The sequence below is a fragment of the Muntiacus reevesi genome, chromosome 14 (genome assembly GCF_963930625.1).
Source record: "Muntiacus reevesi chromosome 14, mMunRee1.1, whole genome shotgun sequence".
NCBI classification, from domain to species: domain Eukaryota; kingdom Metazoa; phylum Chordata; class Mammalia; order Artiodactyla; family Cervidae; genus Muntiacus; species Muntiacus reevesi.
In genome coordinates, this window is record NC_089262.1 from 60,470,160 (window position 1) to 60,487,676 (window position 17,517).

The 17,517-nt window shown below is 39.8% G+C and overlaps 1 protein-coding gene across 8 annotated transcripts in view; it reads left to right on the forward strand.

Moving 5' to 3' along the window:
• Positions 1-17,517, forward strand: part of ARHGEF28 (Rho guanine nucleotide exchange factor 28) — a 320,275-nt gene that overhangs the window by 248,079 nt on the left and 54,679 nt on the right. For all 8 annotated transcript variants that reach the window (XM_065905708.1, XM_065905711.1, XM_065905707.1 and 5 more), the window contains 6 exons: positions 1,360-1,607; positions 7,083-7,205; positions 8,374-8,491; positions 11,575-11,829; positions 12,713-12,789; positions 17,110-17,288. In XM_065905708.1, coding sequence (XP_065761780.1) covers positions 1,360-1,607; positions 7,083-7,205; positions 8,374-8,491; positions 11,575-11,829; positions 12,713-12,789; positions 17,110-17,288 — 1,000 coding nt within the window. The remainder of the gene's footprint in view (positions 1-1,359; positions 1,608-7,082; positions 7,206-8,373; positions 8,492-11,574; positions 11,830-12,712; positions 12,790-17,109; positions 17,289-17,517) is intronic.

A 17,517-nucleotide genomic window follows, 5' to 3' on the forward strand; every position in this document is an offset into this window, starting at 1 on the left:
CACATGGTAACTTTATGTTTAGCCTTTTGAAGAACTGTTTTCCAAAGCAGCTATAACATTTTGCATTCACACCAGTGATGTATGAGGGTTTTGATTTCTCCACATCCTTACCAAGGCTTCTTTATTGTTCATCCTTTAAATCACAATTATTTTAGTGTGTGTAATGTGCTGTCTCATGGTAGTTTTGATTTATGTTTCCCTGATGGCTAATGATGTTGCTTGTGTTTTCGTTTGCTCATTGGCTATTAGTATATCTCTTTAGAGAAACAGCTGTTCGAATCTTTTGCCTATTTTGAACTGTTGTGGTTTTTTTTATTGTTCAGTTAAAAGAGTTCTTTATATATTCTGGACTTGGGTCCCTTATCAAATACATGATTTGCAATTATTTTCTCCTGTTACATGGATTGTTGTTTTCACTTTCTTGATGATGTCCCTTGATCATAACACACTGGTTTCTCTTGGAGAAAGTAGAACTTTGGAGACAGATCCAGTAATGGAAAGGACCTACTGTTGTATGCATTGAAGAACTTTATTGTGTTTAATTCAATGTAATTCAAGCTAATTGTGCTCCAGTAATGGAAAGGACCTACTGTTGTATGCATTGAAGAACTTTATTGTGTTTAATTCAATGTAATTCAAGCTAATTGTGCTCCTCAGTTCAGTTCAGTCACTCAGTCGTATCCGACTCTTTCCTACGCCATGGACTGCAGCACGCCAGGCCTCCCTGTCCATCACCAGCTCCTGGAGTTTACTCAAACTCTGGTCCATTGAGTCAGTGACGCCATCCAACCATCTCATTCTCTGTCATCCGCTTCTCCTCTTGCCTTCAATCTTTCCCAGCATCAGGGTCTTTTCAAATTGTGCTCCTACTCAATGCAAAAAAAAAAAAAAAATAGGTAAACTAAGTTATATTTTATGGAGTATTCAGGACAAAATAAAACCTGGTTCCCAACTGAAGTACCTGAAGATGTTAGCTGGTTATATTATGAAAGTTTGATACATTGGATTCTGTATATATTGGACTTAACTGTTACATATCCTCTTATAATATCTGGGAAGAAGAGAATAATTTTGAGCTTACATTAAATATTTAGTCAATGCTGATTTAATAGTAGAAGAGTATTGTTATTCCTAAACCTTCCGTCTTTTTTATTTGTGTAACATACAGTGTTTAGCTACAAATTTAGGTCAATAGGGATACTTTTGAAAAAATTGAGGTCTGACTGACATATGACATTATGTTAGTTTCATGACAACCTAATGGTATTTGTATATATATTGCAAAATGATCACCACAGTACATCTAGTTAACCTCCAGGGATGCTTGTTTTAAACCTTGTTTCTGCTCACCTGTTCCAGAGCTAATGCAGACAGAACTGCATCACGTCCAGACCCTGTTCATCATGTCTGAGATCTTCAGGAAAGGGATGAAAGAGGAGCTACAGCTGGACCACAGCACTGTGGACAGAGTCTTCCCCTGTTTAGATGAGTTACTTGAAATCCACAAGCGTTTCTTCTGTAGTATGAAGGAGCGCAGGCAGGAATCCTGTGTTGGCAATGAAAGGAATTTCATCATCAACCGAATTGGAGATATTCTAGTGCAACAGGTGAGAAAGGTTTGAAAGTCTCAAAATCTCAGAGCCCAAAGGTGCAGACTCTCTAGTGTTCAAAGCCTGCAGGGAACTGAAATTGATTTCATTACGATGATTGACGGTTGGTTTTCTTTTATTTGATGCTGGAGTGTGTGCCAGTGGATGGCTCTTCCGTGTTGCAGGATACCTGGATCGTCCATCTATCTATCACTGTCTCCAGCTGGAGGCGCAGCCACAAATGAATTCCTTATGAAAATTCACTTCTTGATGTGATGGGCTGTCTAATAACATGCCTCTCCCATTGGCCCTTGATAGTCTCATCAGTATTTGCAAAATAAGCATTGCCTAATTTTAGGAGTGAGGCAGATCTGTTATCTTGAGAGCCCTGGAGTTCATGCCTGATAGATAAGCAAATTTCACTAGAAGGAGGCACTTTTTAGGTGCTTGGGATGTTTGAGGCATCAGTGAGAATAGGCTGTGCCACTCATCTGTAAAAAAATAATGTATTGTTGGCAATTTGTATTGGCCCCTAACCTCTCTGAAAGAAGCTCTCCATTTAAAACATGCTAATACATGCATGCGTTCTCAGTCATATCTAACTCTTTGTGACCCTATGGACAGTAGCTCGCCAGGCTCCTCTGCCCATGGAATTTTCCAGGCAAGAATACTGGAGTTTGGGTTGCCATTTTCTCCTCCAGGGAACCTTCTCCAACCAGGGATCAAATCGCATCTGCTGTGCCTCCTGCATTGCAGGTAGATTCTTTACCACGGAGCCACTGGGGGAAGCCCCAGAACATGCTAATACAAAAGTTAAGTAACATGCATCCGCAACCTTAAAATGGCAAGGACTTTTAAGGTACTTCCACTATATTACCTCACCTAATCTCCACTATACAGTGAGGTAAATATTATTTTCCCTAAAACTGAAGTATGGAGAAGTAATGACTTTCCCAAGTTCACACATCTTGTTAAATGGCATAGCTGGGGTTTAAGTTAAGAATATGTTATTTTGAGATACCATGGGAACATGCTGGGGAAGCTTGCTACCATCACTAGTCTCTAAGTCCCAGTAAGGTAGGGAGTCTCATCTATTTGGTTACTACTCTATTTCAATACCTAGAACAGTGCTGGGTACTATAAATATTTATTGAATGAATGGGCCTGCAATGCAGAAGACCCGGGTTCGATTCCTGGCTCGGGAAGATCCCCTGGAGAAGGAAATGGCAGCCCACTCCAGTATTCTTGCCTGGACAATCCCATGGACAGAGGAACCTGGCAGGCTTCGGCCCTGGGGTTGCAAGAGTCGGGTACGATTTAGCAACTAAACCACCACCATGGATTGCTTAGGAAAAACACACCAGGTATTCACTCCAGGGCTATGTTTTGCAGTCGCTTAAAGCATCTGAGGAGAGGCATGGAGATCTCTCACTAGTTACTTTAGTTTGTCATTCTCTAAGTAGATGCCAAAATGTCATGTTCAGAATATTAATTTTATATCAGTTTCACCCTGTCACAGATACCAAAGGAATTTAGTTATTGGTCTATAGACTAAACATTTAAATATACTTAAATACAAATATTTGTAATACACAAGAAGAAAAAAAAAAATCCTGACAATTGCCCCAGATCTTTTCCCTCATGTCTCATTGTGTAAAAATCCACACTCGTGATAAGTTTCTAATCAAAGTGCTAAATGTTTTGCATCTAATCTTTAAAGTCCTCGACCTGTACTATCGTCATAATTCACCCCAAACATGTACAGTGCCAGGTTAAGAGACAGTAAAGTACTTTGCAAGACAGTTTGAATTAAAATGTCTAATTGTGTCTTTGTGAACTCGAATCTGAGTGCTTTCAAAAATGAAGTGCAAGATTATTTTTTCATTTGAAAGTATTTCCATCTATCTTTCTGCCCTTGATACAATCATAACTTTTAATTCTAATCATTTAAAATATTTTTTTGTTCTTTCATCACTTTCATAGTTGACAAAAGTTTCACATTTCTACCAGTTTTTTATTTAATTTGTGTGGAAATTGAGGACAAGGTTTGGGAAGCTGGCTGTTAGCACAGGGTAAAGCCTGGCAGTCTTTTGGATAAAGCACACACTTTTCCAACCGGGGGAAAATCCTTGGTATTCAGAGAAAGGATTAAGTCTGCTTTTGTGTTCCTGTTCGCGGACACGGTTAGTCGGTGTGGCGGACTTCCTTCCAATACCGTGTAAATAAAATTGTCTCCTGAACAATATAGTAGCAAAGTCCTCAGACCGTGGCTGTGGGAGTGGCGCTCTGCGGGCACAGAGGGCGTGCAAGCTGCTTAGGGTGTGTGAGCGGGCCTGGGGAAATCCCACATTCCAGTCTCAGACGCCAGGTCTCAGGAGGCCGACTGGAATGTGACGGTAATTTAGTCAGTGGGAACTTGTGTTGGTGAGGAATTCTGAACATGTGGAGCATGGTGGGTATATAGCAGTGGTTTTCCAATTTCAGGTACATAGACGTCTCTTAGAACTTGTTAAGAATGAGGTATCCCATGTACCCACCGCCTACCTAGTGTGTTGTTTGATAGCACTGGGTCTGGGATTTGGCATTTTAAAATTATTTTCCGCCAATAATAATCTCATTATGTATCAGCCGAGGTGCTGATAGAGATACAAAAAAATTACAGAATGTTGCTGTCATCATGAAGATTCCTCATCTGGCCATTTTATAGCCACACCTCCTCCTCTCCTGTCTCCAACTGCTGGCCATCACTAATCTGTTCTCTGTCATTTCAGTCATGACATATAAGTTATATACATGTTATGTAGGTTATATACAGAGTATGTCCCTTTGGATTGACTGTTTTTCACTCAGCACAATTCTCTCCATCACTCGGATGGCTGTGTGTGAGCTTTATGCTGAGGTGTGGACGTGCCGCAGTTTGTTTAATCACTCACTTATTCAGAAGCACCTGGTTATTGCTCGTGTGCTCAGCTGCTAAGTCATGTCCGACTCCTTGTGTCCCCGGGGACTGTAGCCCACCAGGCTCCTCCGTCCTTGGGATTGCCCAGGCAAGAACACTGGAGTGGGTTGCCATTTCCTCCTCCAGAGGACCTTCTTGATCCAGGGACTGAACCCACATCTCCTGCATTGGCAATGGATTCTTTATCACTGAACCTTCTGGGAATCCATGCACACATGAGTCCATGAACAGTCACATGCAGATTTGTGTGCATATTTAAGTTATCATTTCTCTGGGATCAGTGCCTGGGAGTACAGTTTCTGGGTTGTATGTATGGTTGGTAGTTGCATGTTTAATTTTATAAGAAACTGCCAACTGGTTTTCAGAGAGGATGTAACATTTTACATTCCTCTCAACAATGTACTGGTAATCCAGTTTCTCCACGCCCTCACCAGCATTAAGAATTGTCACTGTTTTTCATTTAACTATTCTGAGAGGTGTGTAGTAATGTCTTGTTGTGGTTTAAATTACATTTCCCCAGTGGCTTATGATGTAGGCCATGTTTCATATGCTTACTTGCATATATGTCTATGTCCTCTCTGGTGAAATGTCTGTCCTTGTCTTTTGCCCATTTTCTATTTGGATTGTTTTCTTACTGTTGAACAGTTATTTCTTTATCTAACCTTCAGGCAGATAGGTAGTTTGTGAATATTTTCTCAAAATCTGTAACTTCTGTAATTTGGGTAAACTCCAATATGTCAAGTTTTTGCTTTAAGGTTCAGGCTCTTGGTTTCAAGTCTAAGAACTCTTTATCTAGCATAAGATTCCAAAGATTTTTCTCCTATGGTTTTTTTTTTTCTAGTTTTACATTTTTAAGTTTTATGTTTTACATTTAAGTCTGTGATCCATTTGGAGTTAATTTTTGTATAAAATGTGAGACTTTGGTCACGATTCTTTTTTATTTTCATCTGTGAATGTTCAACTGCTCTAATATTGTCTGTTGAAGGGGCTGTCCATCTTCCAATAAATTGCTTTGCTCTCTGTCAAAATCTGTTGGGCATTTTGGGTTCCTATTTTGTTCCATGATGTATGTGTATCATCCCATAGTGATAGTTAAGACTACATATAATAAATCTTGTTATGTAATAATATATATAATAATAAGTTATATAATAAATCTTGAAATTGAGTAGACAGTTCTTTTACTTTATTATTTTTCAAGATTATTTTTAGCTATTCTGGTTCCTTTATCTTTGGTATAAATTCTAGAATAATCGTCTAGATCTCTAAAAACTTGCTAGATTTATTAAGAATTGCATTAAACCTGTACACTCATTTGAGGAGAAGTGACATTTTTAGTGTGTTGACTCTTCCAATCTATGAACGTGGTGTATTTATTTAAATATTTTATTTCTTTCATCAGCATTGTGTAGTTTTTAGCACACAAGGTCTCTGTATGTTTTGTTAGATTTGTAGCAATGTATTCTTGTTGGTGGTTTAAGAATCATCTCCTGAGATGTATTTGCCTCAAACAGATAAAACTAGGAGCAACGTTGAAAAGTCCAGAGTTAGTGATGAACTTCCTGAGGGGGTGTAGGTATATTTTGGTTTCTGTTGCAGTGACCCTCAACATGGATGTGTATATGTGGGGTGATCAGAGTCTGGAAGACTGGCATTCACATGATTCAGCGGATTCTCTCCATACCAGCTTACGATTCTAAGTGGGTTCCTTTGTAGATTTTTGAACAGAGATTTTTCTGCAGGTTAAGGTTTTTGAAATACCCAGTCCCTGTTTCTACTTGTGACTCTCAGTTAATAAATTGGCCTTCTGGTTACTTCTCTTTCTCTGTCATCTTGGTTAATAATAGCCTGCCTCGTGATCCATTTGTGATGACAAAAATCAAGTTCCTAACTGAGCACCGAGTTCATGGACATGATCAGTTAGTTAGTCAGTGTAAACGTCAGTTTTCCTGAGGGTCACTGAATATGCCCTATACCATTCCTTCACTCTATAAAAGTATTACAACTGCAAATTGAAATTATAAAGTTGTGTAAACACACAGAACATAGAAGATAGCAAATGTTTTTCATTTGGCTATTGATAATTGAGTTAGTTCAATGTCATATAACCACATATAATCACATATAATCCTCTTACCTATTGATTACTTCCTCTTTCTTTAAAAGATATCTATGGAAGAGAACTGATTGTGGTCAGAAATTCCAGGAATTTATTTTTTATTTGCAAAGAATGCATTGAAATATATGAAAATTGCATGTTCTTTTTAGTGTTTAAAAGGTGAAAGTGAAGTCGCTCAGTCATGTCCGACTCTCTGTGATCCCATGGACTGTAGCCTACCAGGTTCCTCCATCCATGGGATTCTCCAGGCAAGAATACTGGAGTGTGGAGTGAGTTGCCATTTCCTTCTCCAGGGGATCTTCCTGACCCAGGGATTGAACCCGGGTCTCCCACATTGCAGACAGACGCTTTATCCTCTGAGCCACTTAGAACTGACTAAATTTTCAAACCATCATTGAAATGTTATTCTTCTCAGTTTTCAGAGGAAAATGCAAATAAAATGAAGAAAATATATGGGGAATTCTGTAGCCATCACAAAGAGGCTGTTAGCCTCTTTAAAGAACTCCAGCAGAATAAAAAGTTTCAGAATTTTATTAAGGCAAGTATTTTAAAACTTACAAAATGGTAAGCCAACATAAAGTTCATGCTTGTTTTTTACATGATCTAAGCAAGTTTCACATCTAGGTACTGTTTTTCAGGGAAGAAGAAAGTGATATGTTTGTGGCAAAGATAGAAGACTGCTTTTTCTGTGTTAGTAAAATATTTCTCCCAAATCATTTACTTTTGTATTTATATTTGTGAAGACATGTTTTCCATACTTTTGAGCACCTTTGTAGTATCTTATGAAACTATTTCATGCTGTGACAAGTAATAAGTCAGAAGAGTCACAGTAAAAATAAAGAATCCACTCCAGTGCCTCTGGATTAATTGCAAGCAAATCTGTGATGCACCTCATTTCATATATAACTTGTATATCTGAACAATATATATTTAAAAAAATTACAGTGGCGTTATTATACTTAAATAAACAATAATTCTTTAATATCTTCAAAGAATTGGCCAGTATTCAAAATTCCCTGATTATCTCATAAAATTGGATTGCTTAAATTAGGATCTGACCAAGGTTTAGATATTGTATGCAGGGCTTATGTCTTTTAAATCACCTTTAAAATTGAACATGCCCCATCCCATTTTTTGGCGTCCAACTTATTGAAGGAATTTGTCCCTTAGAGTTTCACAGACTCTTAATTTTTTTATCTACCGTTTTGGGAATGCTACCAGATTCTCCTTTTAAAAAAAATACATGTGTATTAAGAACTTGAAATGAAGACTGAGGTTTTTAGAAAAAAGTTGCCCTGATTAGAGGAAACTTTAAGTACTATGATAAAGAACAACAAATGTAGAGGAAAACCTGTTGGGAAAACAAATAGTTAATTGCAAACTCCAAAATATAACTGATTTCTGAGTGTTTTTCAAAATTTTTGCTATTCATGAATCTTAGCACTTTTATGTATTAAAACTTGCTCATTTTGGAATTAACTATATCAGAGTAACTTGAAACTTACTAATTTTGGAGATTTGGGTTGTTGATATTAATTTCAAAGTATACCATTTAATGAAGATAATGTTTCAATTAATGATCATGCGTGTTATGTCTGAATAGAATGATACCATTGCAGATTCTTTGTATTGTTAAATTCCTACCTAAAAAGAAAATATAGGTAATGTTTGTATATATTAAAATATATATGCATATATATTTTAAGCTCCGAAATAGTAATCTTTTGGCTCGACGCCGAGGAATTCCAGAATGCATTCTGCTGGTCACTCAGCGCATCACAAAATACCCTGTTTTGGTGGAAAGGATATTGCAGTACACAAAGGGTGAGTGATGACTTCTGGGATCAACATTTGCCTCTTTCATTAGGTTTAAACATCACTGAGGTGTTGTAAACATTTATAAATGTTGGTGGCATCTGATTCATAAAGATTGTTCGTTATAGAAAATCTGTAAAGCCTTAGGATTTGGATCCATTTTGAAAAGTTCTCTTTCATAATGTGACTTGGCCAATAGTCTGAATGCCTCCAAGCAGCCCAAAGCAAGTAGGCCTCCTCGTACGCTGAGCCTGTCTTTCCCATCTCTATTTCCCCCACGTCCAAACCTTAATACCTCTTCTTCATCTTCCATTACCCTCCCAGCAGTGATTTGTTAGATTGGGGATGATTTATGAAGGAGCTATTTTTGACCCTGTCAACTCATCAGAAACTAACAGCTGGGAATCCTCTGAGACCCTGTTAACCCACGTGACTGTTCTGCAAGCTCCGTGAGGGGTTGTTAGTTCAGTAGGTAGTCCTGTGGTTGGTACAAATAGGTTATCAATAATAGAACAGTGCAGTGAGTGGACAGGCAAAAGTGCCTGTTCCTCAAGGATCAGGCTTATTGATCATGAGGGAATTATTAGGACGGTAGTGTCTTATGTTAACAAGGGCTTTGGTTTAACTTTGTGTAAATTTGTGTGGCCGTTGCAGATACTTGTCTCTGCCACTCATTAGTTGGGCAAGTTAATGAAATGAGCCTCAGTGTTCTCCACCAAATGAGAATACTAGTCCTTATCTTATGGATTTGGTGGGAGGGTTAAATAAGATGGTCTCAGAAAGTGCTCAGTATACAACCTAATATAAATAAGGTGCTTGATAAGTGGGGCTGTTTTTATTATCTTTATTATGATCAGTTGACTTGAAGACCATGAAAATGGTAATACCCACTCTAAAAAGTCAACTTCTCACATCCTTTCATTGGTAGGGGTCTTGGTGAGTAGAAATGCATGATTTAGTCTTTCCGTTTTTTTAGTCACATTAGAATGTGAGTTCAGTCAGGAATGATAGCACCTATTCCTTATGTCCCATTTTTATTGCTTTCTGTAATTAATATACAAGAAAATATAGGCACAATATAAAGAGACATGCTTCATAATTTGTTCTTGATGAAAGAATGAAAACGAAATTAAGACTTTCAGTTTGTATCATGGTTATATTTTCTTTCTTAATTTTAACGTATGTCTAAAAACTGTCAGATTGTGTGAGGTCAGCTACTGCTGCTCCAAGAATCATCCCATGTCAAATTCCAGGTGGAATGTGAGACAGAGATTGCAGCTTGGTATGTCGGAAGTGAGAATTGAATTCTGGCTCCTCAGGTGTAGCTGTCATAGTGGCTGAGTGAACACTGCCTCCTTGATTGAGTCAGACCTCTCCCCCAGCTCTTTCTCTGGCTTCTGGGCGCCGAGGTCCTGTGACTGTACTAGGGCGGTGCTCTTGGGACGTGATTAGAATACCCTTCACCTGGAGATCTTGTTTACAAGCAGAGTCTGCTTCAGTAGGACTGAGATGGAACCCAAGGCAAGCAATCCTGACAAGACTTCTGGGTGGCGCGCGCATTCCTGCACTAAAGAGTCGTAGGCTGTGAAAAGACAGTAATCTATCCCTGAAGATCAGAAACCTTTTCTTGCCTTATGTTAAGTCACTTTGCAATTCAACTTTGATTTTCTCTATTCAGCTTTCCTATATTTGAAATACACTCTTTATAAAGAAGAATATTTATTTTTGGTGGTGGGGACTGCTGCTTAGGTGAGTGACAGGGCAGTAAAGTCGAAAAGTAAAGGCAGTAGGTTCTATCGTGGGCAACGAGAAAATCTTCCTTGTTAACCACGGTGTCACAAGCTGTTCCTTGGTTGTCTGACTAAGCTTTCATGTACCTGCTTAAGGCATTTAGAGCCTGGAACGTTTAGATCCTTCAGAGGACAAGTCCTTATTCCATTTCACTGCTCTTCCTGTGTATTTACTTCTGCTGTTCTAGGCTCTAGAGAATCTTCTGTTTTCTCTGTCGACTTTCTTTTCTTCTCTCCTAGCAGTTTCTGACTTCCTGAAACTTTCTCTTTCAGCTCCATTCACCTCAATAAACATCAGTTAGTTTTTTAAACATCAAATTTAGAAAATAGTTAAATTTACTTCATCGGAAGCTCCAGGAAGCTGTTGCAGAAACGCCTCTAGAAGTTTTTCTTCAGATAGTCTAGAGATAAGAGATTTGGCCTGGATTTCAAAGAATCGTAGTTGGGCTGATGATTATCTACTCTGTTGGCATAGCTGACTTAGCCACTCAGCACAGTGCCTTGGTCCCAATTTTTGAGGCTGAAAAGATGTTTTAATATATATTATTAGTATATTTATCTTTATGCTAATGCAGTTGTAAACTATAATTTTGAATGTTACTTTTTATGGAGCAAGGGATCCAGGAAAGCAAATGAGTCTGGGGTCCATTCAAGTCACACGGCAGCCTCCTTTTGGGAAAGGATTTCAGGTTGGGCTTGTAGCTCAGTGAAGTTCTGAGAAGCTTGGTATGGGGATTGCTTGATTACTCATGTCTGGGCAGGTGGAAGGAAGGCTGAACTTGGGATATGACAGTCACTGCTCTAGGGAAGAAGGTCAGACCAGTCTCTAGAGCTCAGACATCATGTTGTCATAGTGTTCCTGCTGACGTATCTGATAAATCAATCTTCTTAAGGACACATTTTAACCGTCGTTTTGGGCAGGAGGGATGCAGAGTGATGATAGAATATTTGAAGTTTTTTCCCTCTTTTTTTATATTGACGTATAGTTGATTAACAATGTTGTGATAGTTTCAGGTGTACAATAAAGTGATTCAGTTATACATGTTTCTGTTTAGATTGTTACAAATATTCAGAGTTGCATGTACTAGACAGTAGGTTCTTGTTGGTTGTCCATTTTAAACATACCAGTGTGTACATATCAGTCCCAAACTCCCTAATATTTGAAGTTAGTCCAACATTTTTGCTGTGGGATTTCTGCTATTTAGATGATGTTTTTCACTTTTTTTTAACATTAAAGGAAAAGTGTCTCCCTGAGCACTCTGGCTTATTGCTCGGTGTCTGTTCTTTCTTTTTCCCATGCAGAGAGCACTGAAGAACAGAAAGACTTATGCAAAGCTCTTTGCTTAATTAAAGACATGATTGCAGCTGTGGATTTAAAAGTCAGCGAATACGAGAAAAAACAAAAATGGCTTGAGATCCTAAATAAGATTGAAAACAAAACGTACACTAAGCTCAAAAATGGCCATGTGTTTAGGAAACAGGCGCTGATGAGTAAAGAGAGGACCCTGTTATACGATGGCCTTGTCTACTGGAAAACTGCTACAGGTCGTTTCAAAGGTACCGTGGCTCCAACAGACCAGTTTCTCTCTCTACCGCGCGTTATTCATTTAATAGAGGACAGATTTTCCAAAGAAAAATGGTTCAGCAATGCAGGCACACACACAAACTGTGGGTCAGTAGAAAGATTCCTGTAGGATCACGTTGGAAACTTCAGTAGATGGAGGTGGCCCACCCTATACACCTTTGGGGAGAGTTTGCTGCCCCCAAACAAAAGGCTTCCCAAGTGTTGCATGGGTTTTCAAGTTTGCAATGTCTGAATCAAAGTCACTGAGAATCCCAATTGGTGGCATACAAATATTATTCTGGAAAATATGCCTACACACCCAGAGTCTATTGTGTGCCAGTCGCCCAGGGCTCAGACCACTGAGGAGAGAAATAAACTCTAAACATCTTCGGTGGTGAATGACATAATGCATGAATATACGTGTTGACATTGGTGGTGTTTGCTATCGAGCAGTCATCTGTTATCTGATTAGCGTCTAAAACAGTTTATTCTGATCCTTAAGGAATGATTCTATAGCTAGCACCTTGCCGAGGCTTTGTCAACACTGGCCACTGGACTTGATAGGACCTTGTTTTTCACTGAATATTTTTCTTCCATTTTTGAAAGCTACAACATTAAATTTTGCTGGAGATTTAGCTTGTACGGACAGTGACACACACAAGCATGCACTTAAATGCCACTTACTTACTATATTATCTCTAAAGTAAGTCTTTAGCTATCATAATATGGACATTTTGATAAAAGTTTTATAGTTAGACTGAATCTTAGATTTTTAATTTTTAGTTTGTTTAAATTAAACATGAGATGAGAATTTTAATAAGGGCATTTGAATTGTGGTTTGCTTAATTAATACCAGTAATTTTTTTTCCTTTGAAGATATCCTTGCTCTACTTCTCACTGATGTGCTGCTCTTTTTACAAGAAAAAGACCAGAAATACATCTTTGCAGCTGTTGTAAGTATTTGGCTATGTGATGAATATTTCAATTACTTTAATCCCACATCTTCTTGGAAAACGCCTGAAATGCCTAGTGAAATTAAATGGTCATTGGCAAGATCATGCCTGTGGTATATTCCCGTTATCAGTGATTACAGTGTTCAGTAACAAGCATCCAGTTGGTTTACCAAGCATGATAGGAGGTGGTTTATCATAACCAGGACTGGTATTCCGTTGATGCAGCAATTTGATCAACTGTGAAAATATTGAAGTATTTTGATACTAGTTGGTGAATGTGTGCTTAGTCGCTCAGTCGTGTCCAGCTCTTTGCAACCTCATGGACTGCAGCCTGCCAGGCTCCTCTGTCCATGGGGATTCTCCAGGCAAGATACTGGAGTGGGTTGCCATGCCCTCCTCCAGGGGATCTTCCCAACCCAGGCGTTGAACCCAGGTCTCCTGCACTGCAGGCAGATTCTTTACTGACTGAGCCACCAGGGAAGCCTCTGCTGCTTGACTCTCTTGGTCTTCCCCTCAGAAACTCCCTCCGCTCCCACTCCTGACTTCCCAGCAACTGAGATGTTAATGCTGGGAGCAGCAAATCCCTTCTGGCACCGCACTCTCTTTATCCCTTTCAGCAGCGCCTGCTGTACCAGCTGCTAACTCCATCCGTGCTGTTCCTCCTGCCAAACATGAGGATACCATCCTGGTGTCTGAGGTGTAAAGAGGGTTCTTTCTTCATTCTCCCATAGTGGCTGTTAGATAATAAGGCTGATCAGATAACACTTATCTTTGCACTGTTATTTAATCTCATCGCCAGCACAGAGTGAGGCATAGAACAGCAGTAAAACCAATATTTTATAGCATGTCTTATGCAGCATCTTGTGGTCCACAGTGACTCACATAAAGATGGAAGATGCCATCAGTTAACCCTCATCAGCATTGTGGGGCCTCAGGCCCTGTTACAGGAACGAGTCTAAGGTGCAGTACCAATGTGAGCACCTAACGGAAGCTCTCCACCACGTTCGTGTGTGTCGTCCATTGATTGATACGGAATGAATCACTGAACAGAATCGGCCACTTTATGTAATCAGCAGTGGATGTGATGTAACAATGAGGCTGAATGTAGAAGTTCCTTTACCTCTTTTCCTTGGGCAGAGGTTGTCAACTCCAGTGTCTTCAGGGATTGGGGAGGCAGTATATTAATAAATGAGTAAACTGGCCCAGTCTCTTGCTGTCAAGGAGCTGATAGTGGTAGAGACTGCAGTGAACTGGTGAATTCATGCCCTTTCCTGAAGAGGTCAGGATGACTCAGCCGTTGCCTGTGTTTTATTTTTTATTTTATTTTTTTCCATTTATTTTTATTAGTTGGAGGCTAATTACTTTACAATACTGTACTGGTTTTTGCCATACATTGACATGAATCAGCCATGGATTTACATGTGTTCCCCATCCCGCTCCCCGCTCCCGCCTCCCTCCCCATCCCATCCCTCTGGGTCTTCCCAGTGCACCAGGCCCGAGCACTTGTCTCATGCATCCAACCTGGACTGGTGATCTGTTTCACCCTTGATAGTATACTTGCTTCAGTGCTATTCTCTCAGAACATCCCACCCTCGCCTTCTCCCACAGAGTCCAAAAGTCTGTTCTGTACATCTATGTCTCTTTTTCTGTTTTGCATATAGGGTTATTGTTACCATCTTTCTAAATTTCATATATATGCGTTAGTATACTGTATTGGTCTTTATCTTTCTGGCTTACTTCACTCTGTATAATGGGCTCCAGATTCATCCATCTCATTAGAACTGATTCAAATGAATTCTTTTTAACGGCTGAGTAATATTCCACTGTACCACAGCTTTCTTATGTACCACAGCTTCCTTATCCATTCGTCTGCTGATGGGCATCTAGGCTGCTTCCATGTCCTGGCTATTATAAACAGTGTTGCAATGAACACTGGGGTACATGTGTCTCTTTCAGATCTGGCTTCTAAGGTGTGTATGCCCAGGAGTGGGATTGCTGGGTCATATGGCAGTTCTATTTCCAGTTTTTTAAGAAATCTCCACACTGTTTTCCATAGTGGCTGTACTAGTTTGCATTCCCACCAACAGTGTAAGAGGGTTCCCTTTTCTCCACACTCTCTTCAGCATTTATTGCTTGTAGACTTTTGGATAGCAGCCATCCTGACTGGCGTGTAATGGTACCTCATTGAGGTTTTGATTTGCATTTCTCTGATAGTGATTTTGAGCATCTTTTCATGTGTTTGTTAGCCATCTGTATGTCTTCTTTGGAGAAATGTCTGTTTAGATCTTTGGCCCATTTTTTGATTGGGTCATTTATTTTTCTGGAATTGAGCTTCAGGAGTTGCTTGTATATTTTTGAGATTAATCCTTTGTCTGTTTCTTGATTTGCTATTATTTTCTCCCATTATGAAGGCTGTCTTTTCACCTTGCTTATAGTTTCCTTTGTTGTGCAAAAGCTTTTAAGTTTAATTAGGTCCCATTTTTGGGCCCAGGGTTGCTAATCCTCTGCTTTCCCCCAAAACTCAGAAATCTAGTGTTTTTATTTTAAAACAGTGAAATGCTCAGTTTTTAAAGACTGGAAAATTATGTTTAAAAAGCTCTCTGCAAGCTGGCCTAGGCCTTTGCATCACTAGTTTTTGACATCTATCTCCAAAGTAGCCAGGTTACCTCCATTCCTAGAGATTTAATTTGAATTCTTGACCATCCCTAGAGTCCCTGTGTGGTTCACATGAGTAATCTTGGTCCTGCCCCTGATGCCTCCTGGTCTGTGGTGGTTAAATGGAAGCTACTTTCTATCCACTGACCTGTTTTTCATTTTTAAAATATCTGACCCCACCACTTCCTCTCCTGCAACACTAAACTACTAGTTCAAATTATATATGTGTGTGTGTGTGTATTCAAACCTACTCTGCCTCTGCCTCTTTATGTACAGAGGCTGCTGACCTTGTAAGCTGAGGAAGCTGAAATAGCATTGCAAGAAGGAAAGTAGATAAGGTCTTATATAGTAAACCCATTATCGAGTAAGGGATATTAAACATGCTCACAGGTGCTCCCTAATTAGCAAGAGCAGCATTCCAAAAGCTTTGGCACAAAGCAGCTTTGACTTCCATGAGCAGAGGCAGCACCCAAGACTGAGCAGACCAATGGTTTGTCCCATGGTGGGTTGGTTTTCGGTGTTTGCTGCTCTTAAGAATTGAATGAAGATTGAGTGAAGTGATCCTCTGGTCATACCCTTGCACACACCTTCAGATGTGGTGAAGCTGGGTGCTGCTGGGAAAATAGCCAAGCACTGAGGAGTCAACGGGGAGGGCTGGCGCGGCGTGTTCTGGATAAAGGCGTCTCACTTTCTGAGGCAGAAACAAAGCTACGTGCTGCAGCCAGCTCTGTAAACGGTGGTAGAAGCCACAAACCAGAGAAGTCTTCATATTTAGCCCCCAAACTGTTCATTGTGCAGGCATTCTTTTGGCCATTTGTTCAACTTTACCTACCTACCAAAATTAGCATTATCCATGTTTTTATCCATATTTGAATGCCCAGTGCTTAAAAGGAGGCCCTGAAGGATCACAGTAAATGTCGATAGGAAAGTGATTTAATCAGCCAAATTTTAGACTTTGCTCCTATTTCCGTCTGATGGAATTATGCCAAATAGAGTTCTAAAGACATGTAGTGAGTTGCCTACTTTATTTAAAACAATGTGTTAGGTAAATGAAGATGAATGAGACCCACTTCTGCTCACCAAGAGCTCACCTGTCTGCTTGGTGAGAACAAGAGGCATTTGCAGGTGGAGTGAGCCTTGGTGCTGTGATAGCAGGAGACATTGGTCCTGGAGAATCTGAGGTCTTGCACTCCCTGCTTACCTTTCATTTTAATAGATTTCCCTTTGGTGCTTGGGGTTCTGTACTCGTCACCTTGTGAAAACAGTGTTGCTATTAGGTGCCAAATCCAAGGGTCACTTTAGGTCTTCCAACCCTCTTAATCTATTCATAATATTTGATACACTGTTTCCATGCCCTTCTAGAAAAGTCTCTCTATCCCTCACTACAGCCTTTTTTGATATTTTTTCTTATTGCTCTGATTGTTCTTTTTAAATGATATCTTTTAAAATCACCAGTTCCTAAGGACATTCTCCTGTATCCTCTTTTTCCATCTGCTCTTCACCATACCTTTTCATTGGAGATCTTACCCACTTCCACAGCTCTTCCGGAAAGGTTGCAGTGAGATATTTGCCTAATACTGTTGCTTTCCTTAGCTATTGTGTCTTGTGAGACCCTTCCTTTAAGTAGGATACTGTTTCATCTGCACATCATCCTGTTTTCTGTAGGATCAGAAGCCATCAGTTATTTCCCTTCAGAAGCTCATTGCTAGGGAAGTTGCAAATGAGGAGAGAGGAATGTTTTTGATCAGCGCTTCATCTGCTGGTCCTGAGATGTATGAAATCCATACCAACTCCAAGGAGGAAAGAAATACCTGGATGAGACGGATTCAACAGGCAGTAGAAAGGTAGTACTTCCTTCTGTCCACTGTTTCGGGAATGGACTTGCTCTATTGGGGAAAAGAATCTAACCATGTCTCCCCCGCATGAAAGCTCAGCCTCAGCTAGAAGGGTCTGCTCCCTGCCCTTTGCTCCTGCCTGCCGTAGCCCCTCATCTGCATCTTTGTTCTCCACGCTTCCCTGCATGTAACGCCCCGTCTCCCTCTGCCTGTGGGACTCCTGCCCATCTTGGTACAG